At 39.1% G+C, this 12,457-nt stretch overlaps 1 protein-coding gene across 1 annotated transcript in view; it reads right to left on the reverse strand.

The window, feature by feature from the left end:
- The window catches only part of LOC124039709 (amyloid beta (A4) precursor protein-binding, family B, member 1 interacting protein), a 29,670-nt gene extending 17,215 nt beyond the window's left edge, over window positions 1-12,455 (reverse strand). Inside the window, 2 exon segments of the mRNA XM_046355967.1 lie at window positions 955-1,014; window positions 12,289-12,455. Coding sequence (XP_046211923.1) covers window positions 955-1,014 — 60 coding nt within the window. The 5' untranslated portion in view covers window positions 12,289-12,455.
- Window positions 12,456-12,457: the final 2 nt, after the last annotated feature.

Consider the following 12,457-nt stretch of genomic DNA (forward strand, 5'->3'; position numbering starts at 1 on the left):
ATCTGGATTTCTAAATCCATTGTCTTGCATAGAGAACAGTTGAAGGACTAATGTCAAATTCATGAAATCAAATGAGAAATGACGTTCAATATTAGGTATCTCAGGCAACATGGAGTTTTAATAGAAAACACAAAGTGAGTGTGAAAGTATCAAGTGATCATACGTGTCTTCAAACAGCTATGCTAATGACCACCCTGCTTATGAGTTTAACATTTTACCCCCTTTCTCGCTGTGTCGCGGCTGCCTGGCAGTCTGAAGTGTCTCGTTGATCGTGTGCTTTAGTGTTTACTGTCCTGTTTCTCATAAGCAGTGCTTCATTTACCCGTGGTTTCGGTCCAAATAGACAGGGAACAATCCGAAACATGGCTACGGTGTTGCCCATAGAATATCATTGTTATCATGTTACTAGAAACTCTTCAACGGAATGAGGAGTGACATATGCATCCTTACAGGAAGATGGGCTCCATAATACTGTCCACATTGTATTGCAGATCTGTGTGTATGAATAATGTATACATGTTTTTCTTGCGGCTTTGCATAGTAGTCCGCAGCAGCTGGCATTTGGGGGGGATCACCTTGAAGAAATGAAGAGAGATGAATGCTATCTTCCCTGGTGAGCGAAAGCACAACTGTCATGACTACTGTCCGTTTGAAACTTAGGGACATGTATTGTGTACGGTATATTAGATCGTGTGAGGTCCTTTTATCAACAGTTGTTGGGGATTTTATCTGGACATGTCTGTCCTGTGCGACTGCTGGCATCCGTTGTGAAGATGTGTTAAACATGCGGCATGACAAACGTTACAACTCACAGGCGTTTCTAACATTCATAAGAATGTATAAACATTTGTAAGTATTTATAAAGGCTTATTCGGGGTAGTTGTTAATACGGTGTTTACAAAGGGTGAGTTACAAATGCCCAAGGCATTGCTGTTGTGTGTGGACTGAACTCACCTGTGTGAGGAGATCCATCTCCCCCAACAAGTCACTAAACATAGCGTCTATGTCGTCCATCTGTTGAAGAAAGGTCAAGGGATGAGCGAGGGAGGACCTAGAACCTATCACATTGGCAATAGGTCAAGTCGTAGATTGAGACTGATGCATTACATCTCAGCACAAGAAAGCTATTTCCAACCGGAGAATGTTAGGAATGAGTTTGAGATTATATTTAAGATTGTCATGCGCAAACATACTGTGTCACCTTTGAAGGAGTGCACACTAACTTCGACACACACACATCGCATTTCTCCATTTCTGTGTTGAACCGCCAACTGTAGGAGATCAATGCAGTATAGAATGTTTTCATTCGTAATATGTAGCCAAGGGCCAAATGTTCTTGCTCAACCTCCCCAACATAGACTCCAGGAAGTAAAGCATGGTATGTATAACTCCAGGCATTCCTTCCTTGTCAAGACATGCAGTGCCTTTCAAAACTCCTTTTTGGGGAACTGCATGAGTACAACAAATTATGAAAGATAGTTCATTACTTGTTTCTTACGTTGTTTGGTTGATAATCCAATAAATGTGGAATTTATAGAAAGTCAATCAATCAGATACTGGAATTCACTTCCTGGTTAGGCCAAACAAAAAACACACAAGCGTTCAAACAGACCTTCCCCTTGCCCAGAAATGTTACACCTACTGTATATCACTGATAGAGTATGTACAGTACGTTGATATCTTAGATTAGGGCTGTTGCTTTTATGCATTTGAAATGCAGACAGTGATATCTTCCCCTTCGATACTTTTAAAATGATGTCATCATTTGTCATTGCCTTGATTACATTCAAGACCACCTTTTAGTTTCTTAAACTCAGGAAAATAATGTGGATGATATGGTAAATTAAGTTAAAATAGTATAATTTTGCTATGCCTGGTAAATCATCTAATTAACTGAGGGTAATGAGTAAGTTATACCACAAAATATTACTCAATCACGATACCATCTTTTTTGAACCTTTGTTTAACTAGGCAAGTGAGTTAAGAACGAATTCTTATTTTCAATAACGGCCTAGGAACTGCCTGTTCAGGGTTTGTACCTTGTCAGCTTGGGGATTTGAACTTACAACCTTTCGGTTACTAGTCCAACACTCTAACCACTAGGCTACCCTGACACCCCTGAATTGGTTGCTTATCAAATTACTCATCAAGAAGGAAAATCCAGACCCACTTTTAACAGACATGATCAGATCCTCAGTTGTCATACTATGACTCCCATGGTACTATTGTTGGCATGAGTGTGTAGGCTTAATTTATCATGGGGCCACCTACTTTCAACATCACGAGAAGCAATCCATTTTTATTGACTTAAGTCAACGTAAAAAAATTGATTGGGAGCCATATCGAGAGCTACCATAGTCATGATGTACATTATGCTGTCTCTTTCTCACGCACAATATGTTAAGCCCCATTATCTGTAGTAGAACAAATGTTACGGTGTGCCGGACTGTGCAGTCAAAACACAAATCGTGTTTTTCTATCGTAGAATATGGCTAATTTAGTAGTGATGTAGGATTGGTGAGTTGTAAGAGGATATGTAATTAAATATACTCATGCGTAATTCACATACAATTCATGTCAAATCCATAATTCATATCAAAACGAACCATTGAAGATAAAATGTTTTGTCAAGAACGGTAACTTCTCAAGGAAAAATGTGATTCACTGCTTCATGCAGGCATCATTATATACAGTAACATTAGTGATATCAAGTTTCTCTAAAACTATTTTAACCCATAGCAGATTGAGCACTTGTTTGTACAGATAACACCTGTGTGTGTGGGTACATGTGTTGCTCCCCCACCCTTGCTAGAATGTCCGGTGTGTCCCAAAACAGAGGGAAGTGGTTACAGGGCAACTTCCTCTTGCTTCTCGTGATGTTGAAAGTATTTGTGAAGGTTGCTGGAGATGGTAACATGCAATGTCTTCTGTAAGCACTGCAACTTTATACGCCTGATGTATTTGGTCCTCTCTAAATACCCCATGAGGTTAACATGATCATATCTTGTCAGTTTAACACTCAGAACACGACTCAAATTTCACTCAAAATCTGATTATGGGCGAAGAGTTGAAAATCCTATATTCAGTATTAAATGTGAGCAAATTCACGACAATACAGCCAAATGTAAACAAAGTTCCTTCTGCCCCTCAGATGTAGCCAGCCTGCTCTCATAGACGTAATATAGTAAACATAAATCCAGGACACTAAAATGAGTAAGACATGTTACATTTGGTATGGTTACGTAAGGTTGATGTTGGCTAACACTTCCCCTAACCTTAACCTTTTTAGCTAACCCTTCACTTAACCTTAACACCTTTAGTGATTCCCTTCCCCTAACCCTAACCCTAATTTTAACCCTTTAACCCAACTCCTCAACCTAACCCTAACTCCTAACCCCTAGCCTAGCTAACGTTAGCCAGCTAGCTAACGTTAGCCACCTGTTCGTAACATATTATACACTTTTCAAATGCAAAACATATCATAAATATTGCAAATTCATGACATGTTGTATATTTAGAAATGCGTAACACATAATACACTTTTAGCTATCCCCTTCCACTAACCCTAACCCTAACCTTAACCCTTTAACGAAACTCCTAAACTTAACCCTAACCCCTAACCCTAACCCCAGCCTAGCTAATGTTAGCCAACTAGCTAACATTAGCCACCTAGCTAGAACTCATAACATATCATACATTTGCAAATTCGTAACATATAGTACTTTATGCAAAGTCATAACATATTGTATATTTTGAAATACACAACACATAATATGGTTTGTAATTTGTAATATATCATAGGAATGGGTGATGGACATCCACTAATTATTACTTACCATACATATATTACGAATTACAAACCGTATTATGTGTTACTAAATGGAGTCCCTCGGATTTACGTACAGAATAATACGAAATGCTCTGAGACCAGGTTGCAGCCCAGTAGCAGGGGTGTGTGTGGTTACAACTGTTTAAGACAGCAGATGAAACAAGGAGAAAATTAGACAGAGCATCCTTTCTTACTAGGTTTCCCCCACTTCTATGCTCTGTAGTTGTTTTCCACTGTGCATTGGGTTTCTGTTTTGCTTTGTGTTATGTGAACCCCAGAATATCATACAATAGCCATCTCTTGGTGATTTCTGGAAATGTCAGCAATCTACAAAACATACAAACACATTGTGTAGCTGATGTCAGTTTCCATTCGTGCTTGGACGTCACAGGAGGAAAGAATTAGTGTATCGGTCATTTAGATCCAGCCAGCTGTGTTTAAAAGCATAATTTTGAAGAGGATACTTGGCTCATTGCCAAATCTCAACATTGCCTCTCTGAAGTGACTGAAAAATCACTAAGGGGTTGACTTTTCAGCAAACGGTCAGAACAGGGAAAGGGAAAAGGATACCTAGTCAGTTGCACAACTGAATGCATTCAACTGAAATGTCTTCTGCATTTCACCTGAACCCCTCTAAATCATAGTGGTAACTAACACCCAGCTTGAATGAGAGGCCAGTGTCAGTAGCTAGAGAATGGGTGAAACGTGACCTAACAGCACCTACAACTATCTTTACGGCATATCATATCATATCTTATATATTATTTTGTTTCAACCCCAGGAATGGGGATCCTTCATAAATACAAATTCCACCTCGCCAGAGAGGACGGATTGAGAGAAGCCAAGTACAATACTCAATCCGTCGGCTCTGGTTAGTGGTTACCGTATATTCCACCCTGAGCAAACATGGTAGAAGATATTCAACAGAAATCCGTTGGCAGCAGTGACCTAGTTTATGTTCAAGACTCTATTATCTGATTGGTGCAATAACCTATTGCTGTCAAGATAATCTGTGACCCCACCCCTCTACATAGAAGCCCAGAAAGCCATGTTACTGGAAGATGCGTGTCAAACCTCATAGCTTCATTTTGCTCATGACCTCCACCCATGTCAAGACATGGGCTTGAACACAGGATGTAGACAAACAAACAACTATTAAAAACAAACAGTTGAGTTGTAAGCTGCAAAGTGATGTCAGCAAAACCACTAACATCTATCTTAGTTGTGAGTTAACACCCATCGTCCTGCTACATGAAATGTTGAGCAAGACAGACACAGCATTTGTTACAATGACAGTTTGTGTAAACACAAAACTACTAGGTCATTCAACCATCGCATCAACTTGAACTGAGCTGCAATTCAAACTGTGTGTATGAGGAAGCCATTTTTCTTGAAATGTAGTGTGATCTTATCGACATGGAGGTTTGTAGACTCAGATGAAGAGTGCATGCGTTCTCAGGGGCGTCATCCATCCCAAAAATCTGAAGGTGCACGAAGTACGTGAAGATGGCTCGGGGTGGTTCGACAGTCCGGAAGTTGGAGAATTTTGCATTTTTCAAACACTCAAACGGCTTTTTCCTGCAATTCTATGTTGAAAAAAATATATTTTTTAATGCATATCTAAGCAATGTCTCTTCAGCTGCCTGTATCCTCCTGACTGGTGTTTTCTTTGTTTTAAGAAACAAAATATGCTTCTCTGCATCTCTGCTACAATCTAGATCAAAGGAATGTGAGTCTTATTCAGTACATTTCATTTTTGCTTGCTTTTCTAAAGGTTGGGAGATTGAGAACCAATCAGGGCTAGCGAAAGCCAACTCCATATAATTGCTAGGTGGTTCGTAGTATTACAGATAAACTGTAATACTGTCTTTTTATTTTAAACAGGACAAATCTGAAGGAGCACGTGCCCCAGTGCCCACAGACATGACATCTCTGTCAGTTTACTTCTTCTGTTCAGCGATCATCAACAAAAACAGTACAGGAAAGAAACATCTTGTGTTTTAGGCCAAATATACAGAAGGTCTGCAGTGAGAATAGAAGTGCTTCATGTTTGGAATTGAGGCGACCAGCATGATCAAAGCTGTGTATGTTTTCACAGTGTCAAGGCAGTGGGATAATGTGTTCCGAACCTTGACCTGTTTTCCATGTCAATTGGACATGGTTGCCAGAGGCAGACCAACTCAAGCCATTGCAGGACCTCTGGGTAGATATAGTGAATTATGATGAATTTCACATTTTATCGACAGCACAAAAGTAGAGATTTTGTTCTCAATTCCTTTTGGTATAATTTTCTCTAACTTGTTTGTGTAGCTTTTTTCCTTATCAAAATGACTGAGCAGACTTGAAGCTTGTTGTAACGGCCGTTGGTGGAAGAAGGTGAGGACCAAAGCGCAGCACGTGTTCGTCCTTTTATTAATGGAGCTGAACACTGATTAACAAAACAACGAAAGAGAACAACCGACGCAGCTCCGTCAGGTGCAAAACACACTAAACAGAAAATAACTACCCACAAACACCAGATGGGAACAGGCTACCTAAGTATGGTTCTCAATCAGAGACAACGATAGGCAGCTGCCGCTGATTGGGAACCATACCAGGCCAAACACAGAAATACAAAACATAGAATGCCCACCCCAACTCACGCCCTGACCAAACTAAAATAAAGACATAAAAAAGGAACTAAGGTCAGGACGTGACAACTTGTACAGTGCCTTCAGAATGTATTCACACCCATTGACTTTTTGTTTGCACATTTTGTTTGAGCAGTGAATTTCAAACAAAGAGCAGGAAGGTTTTCCAATGCCTCGCAAAGAAGGGAATCTATTGGTGGATGGGTAAGCATTTTAAAAGCAGATATTGAATATCCCTTTGAACATTGAGAAGTTACTAATTACACTTTGGAGGCCAATGGTGACTTTCAAACCGTTCCAGAGTTGGCTGTGATAGGAGAAAACTGAGGATGGATCAACAACATTGCAGTTACTCCACATTACTAACCTAAATGACAATGAAAAGAAGGAAGCCTGTACAGAATACTTGTACACAGGGTTCAACCAAAATTTGACCCTTCACTTTATCCTAACTTCCAAAAGACACACATACATATGCTGAGTTGAATGCAACAAACACATTTCTATCACTAGCAAACACACTAGCAAACACATATGTTCTTAACTGACTTGCCTGGTTAAATAAAGGTAAAATTAAAATTAAAAATTAATGGTAACATTAACAGTAACATTCACTGACAGGCACTCTGGGATCTATGCAGATATTTATCTACATTAGCATATATCGCAGTGTGCCTTTAGAGTGAAAGTTGGAAATACCACCCATGACTGTGTTTGTTAGTGATAGAGATGAATTCATTCCATTCACTTGCATGGTTAGTCTTTATCTTCAAAAAAAAATTCCCACCTCTTTACATTGTTGTGTTACAAAGTGGGATTAACATGTCTTGATTTTAATTTTTGGTAATGAGCTCCACCAAATAGTTTGTAATGTCGAAGTGGAACAAAAATTCAAACGTTAGTAAAAAATATATATGAAACTAAAAACACGAATATATCTTGATTATGCAAGTATTCAACCCCCTGAGTCGATACATGTTAGAATCACCTTTGACAGCGATAACAGCTGTGAGTCTTTCTAGGTAAATTATTTGCACATCTGGATTGTACAATTGTACAATACGTTATAATTGTACAATTCTTCAAGCTCTGTCGAGTTGGTTGTTGATCATTGCTACAAAGACATTTTAAAGTCTTGCCATAGATTTTCAAGCCGATTTAAGTCAAAACTGTAACTAGGCCACTCAAGAACATTCAATGTTGTCTCCGTGAGCAACTCCAGTGTACAGTGGTGGCCAAAAGTTTTGAGAATGTCACAAATATTAATTTCCAAAGTTTGCTGCTTCAGTGTCTTTAGATATGTTTTGTCAGATGTTACTATGGAATACTGAAGTATAATTACAAGATTTTCATAAGTGTCAAAGGCTTTTATTGACAATTACATGAAGTTGATGCAAAAAGTCAATATTTGCAGTGTTGAACCTTCTTTTTCAAGACCTCTGCAATCTGCCCTGATGATGGCAGCCCATTCTTGCATAATCAATGCTTGGAGATTATCCAAATTTGTATGTTTTTGCTTGTCCACCCGCCTCTTGAGGATTGACCACAAGTTCTCAATGGGATTAAGGTCTGGGGAGTTTCCTGGCCATGGACCCAAAATAGCGATGTTTTGTTTCCTGAGCCACTTAGTTTCACTTTTGCCTTATGACAAGGTGCTCCATCATGCTGGAGGCATTGTTCGTCACCAAACTGTTCCTGGATGGTTGGGAGAAGTTGCTCTCGGAGGATGTGTTAGTACCATTCTTTATTCATGGCTGTGTTCTTAGGCAAAATTGTGAGTGAGCCCACTCCCTTGGCTGAGAAGCAACCCCACACATGAATGGTCTCAGGATGCTTTACTATTGGCATGACACAGGACTGATGGTAGCGCTCACATTGTCTTCTCCGGAGCTTTACCCCAACTTTACCCCAGTCCTCAGCAGTCCAATCCCTGTACCTTTTGCAGAATATCAGTCTGTCCCTGATGTTTTCCTGGAGAGAAGTGGCTTCTTTGCTGCCCTTCTTGACACCAGGCCATCCTTATTGCAAACTGGATGCATTATTGGAATATTTGTATTCTGTACAGGCTTCCTTCTTTACACTCTGTCAATTAGGTTAGTTTTGTGGAGTAACTACAATGTTGTTGATCCATCCTCAGTTTTCTCCTAGCACATCTATTAAACTCTGTAATTGTTTTGAAGTGACCATTGGCCTCATGGTGAAATCCCTGAGTGGTTTCCTTCCTCTTCAGCAACTGAGTTAGGCAGGAAGCCTGTATCTTTGTAGTGATTGTGTGTATTGATAGACCATCCAAAGTGTAATCAATAAAGTTACCATGCTCAAAGGGATATTCAATGTGTGCTTTTTTTATTTACAGATAATTGTTTGTGTTGGGTACAGAGATGAGGTAGTCATTCAAAACTCATGTTAGACACTATTATTGCACACAGAGTGAGCCCATGCAATTTATGTGACTTGTTAAGCATATTTTGAATCCTGAATTTATCAAAGGGGTTTGAATATTGACTCAAAACATTTAGCTTTCATTTTTTATTAATTTGTAAATTAAAAAATGTCAAACATTATTCCACGTTGACATTGTGGGTATTGTGAGTAGGCCAGTGACACAAAATCTAAATTTAATCCACTTTAATTTCAGGCTGTAACACAACAAAATGGGCCCTCTGACACCATTTCAAATGTATTTCTCCAAGGCTAAAAGTAAGCAATACAAAAGTGTCTGCTATATGGCATATGTTGTGGAATTATAAATCAATACATAATAATTTAATAAGCAATACTTAGTGGAATTAGAATTATGCATCCATATAAAAGGCATCCTTAAGGGATCGTTCACCCAAATTACAAAATGACAATGTCGCGCTATGCGCGTCTTTAAAAATTCTAATAGTTTGCCTAATTTCAGTTTATGCGACAAAACAAGCAAGTATTGTGTAGAGAATCATTGTACCATCTAAACCGCTGTTAAATATATTTTCCATAACCAAAAGAATATTGTATTGTCAGTGAAAGATTTAAAAAGGAAACTTAAGAACATGAAGCATAGAAATAGCACACATAGAACATATCTTTATTTTACCCCAATTTCATGGTATCCAATTGGTAGTTACAGGCTTGTCTCATCACTGCAAATCCCATACAGACTTGAGAGAGGCATGGGTCCTCTGAAACACAACCCAACCAAGCTGCACTGCTTCTTGACACAATGCTCACTTAACCTGGAAGCCAGCTGCACCAATTTGTCGGAGGAAACACCATACACCTAGCGACCATGTTAGCATGCACTGTGCCCAGCCCACCACAGGAGTCGCTAGTGCACAATGGGACATCCCTGCCGGGCAAACCCTCCCCTAACCCAGACGATGCTGGGTCAATTGTGCGTCACCACATGGGTCTCCCAGTCACGGCCAGCTGTGACAGAGCCTGGACTCAAACCCAGAATCTCTAGTGGCACAGCTGGCTCTGCGATGCCTTAGACCACTGCGCCACTAGGGAGGCATCCACATAGAACATATCTACCGTTTCTTAGACTTGCTTTCAATGATAATGACAGATCAATAACACATATTTCCATGCGAGTTTGGTCAGGTCTAACAAAAAGTTACATATTGCAGCTTTACGGGTAAGGTAATTTTGGTGAACTATCACTTTAATTGGAACAAAATAACCTAAATGGAAAAAAATGACATTTTAACTTCTCTAGACAAGATACAAAAAATGCTACATAAAAGTAATGTATATAATTATAATTATTTGATTTAAAACTAAGTTTGCATTAAATTTAAATTCTAAATGCATTAACTCAGTAACTGGAATTTGCACAATTATAATACAATTCAAGGATGGAATTCCATTCCAAGGATGTTTTCTTTTCTAATTCAAAATAAATTCTAACGCAGACGGTCTAAATTCCAATTCAATTCAAATTCAATTCCAAGGATGGATTTCTTCTTCAATTCCAATTAAATTAGTATTCAGACTGTCTAAATTCCGATTCAACTCCAAAGGTGGTTCATGATCAATTCCAATTCAGACAGTCTACATTCCAATTCAAATCCAATTCCATTTCAGGGATAATTTTCTTTTACAATTCCTATTCAATTCTAATTATGTTTTTTGAAGATTGCTGCAATTCCAATTCAACTGTCCAATTCTCCACCACCTGCTTGAATTCCAGAATGGAATTTGGAATTTGAAATTAAATTGGAATTGACCCCAACCATGATATCTACATTGCAAGGACTATGTAGACAACTAAAATATGGACCCACATATTCCATCTTGAAAAACTGGCACTTCAAAAATAGTGTAATAATATGACAGTTACTTGCATGAAAACAACTCAAGATGTCAAACAGACCAGACTAATTTCAATTTGAGAGAAATGCAATCTATGTCAAAGTCTTCCAACATTCAGTCAAGAAAAATTCTGCCTACTTCCTTCCGCATACATATTAAAGTTCAAATACGCCTGACCTTCTGAAATTGGTTTTCCCTCTGCTCACTCACTCCTTCCCTTTCTCATTGGAAAGTATTGAGAGAGATATTTCACAAGTGATTTGCTTCTCTCTGTAATAGTGTCTGCATTCATTGGTTGTCATCTCAGCAGGAATTTCAGCTGCCAGGAGCCAACTTTCTGAACACCAATAGGGAGAAAATAACTACTCTACTGGCCTTCCTGGTGGAATTAGAGGCTAACCAAGTTCTTCTAGCCTGGCTCCTGAGTCATACATCAGCCTATATTTAGTTCATGGTCAACCCTAGTTGGGGAGATAAAACACACAAGAACTGGCACGATTCAGAATGGCTCATAGGAGAAGATCTCCTGTTTCTGTAGCATGAGGCAGCTTGATGTACAAGTACACCCCCTGGACAAGATGCTAGTCTATCGCAGGGCCTTAACCCCAATCTCTCTCCTTAATGCTGAGTGCCAAGCAGAGACTCATCGGGTCCCATTTTATGACTCTGGTATGACTCGGCTGGAGATTGAACTCCCATCCTTCCAATCTCAGGGCAGACACTCTAAACACACTTTACCGTGGAAACGGTGTATTAGTGTGAGGAATGTTTTCCTGGCACACGTTAGGTCCCTTGATACAAATTGAGCAATGTTTGAACGCCACACCTTGTAGAATCCATGCCTCGAAGAATTCAGACTGTTGTGTAGGAAAAGGGGGGTCCGATCCAATACTAGATGGGTGTACGTAATAAACTGTCCACTCTCTGCAACTCTGCCCTCTTTTAATCTGATATCAATAATATGTATCACTCAGGAAAACTTGACAACACAGACATACGTAATCTGACATGTCTATGGAAAGTACATGATGGGTGTACCTAAAAAACTGGCCACTCTGCAATTCTGCCCTCTTTTAATCTGATATCAATGCTATGTATCACTCAGGAAAACATGACAACACAGACATATGTAATCTGACATGTCTATGGAAAGTACATGATGGGTGTACCTAAAACACTGGCCACTCTGCAATTCTGCCCTCTTTTAATCTGATATCAATGCTATGTATCACTCAGGAAAACTTGACAACACAGACATACGTAATCTGACATGTCTATGGAAAGTACATGATTTTCACATTGATGGTATCTGACATTTAGATAAAGACAAAAAAATTGTTTGCTTAAGCCTGATGTAGAGAAAATAACGAACATGATTGACATTGACAAATGAGGAGATGATCCTATTGTTAGTAGAAGTACTCTTTCAGTACTTACTGTGAACGCAAGCAGCATTGGAAGACAATGGTTAGTTATATAGTTTCTTCAGTGGATCGAGTGGATCCCAACAATAACAGAAATGGAACTCACCTTTGATACCTGTGTAATCCTTTTTCACGTATCGATAGAATAATAACAGGTTATCGGACGTCAATTATGTCTAGTTTTCTCTCTAATAACACTGAACAAACACCACAACTCATGAAGGGTTGGGTGTGTGGAGTTGGACTATATCTGACTCAACAACTGTTACTTTAGT

Source organism: Oncorhynchus gorbuscha, linkage group LG07 (genome assembly GCF_021184085.1).
Source record: "Oncorhynchus gorbuscha isolate QuinsamMale2020 ecotype Even-year linkage group LG07, OgorEven_v1.0, whole genome shotgun sequence".
Taxonomy (NCBI): Eukaryota; Metazoa; Chordata; class Actinopteri; order Salmoniformes; family Salmonidae; genus Oncorhynchus; species Oncorhynchus gorbuscha.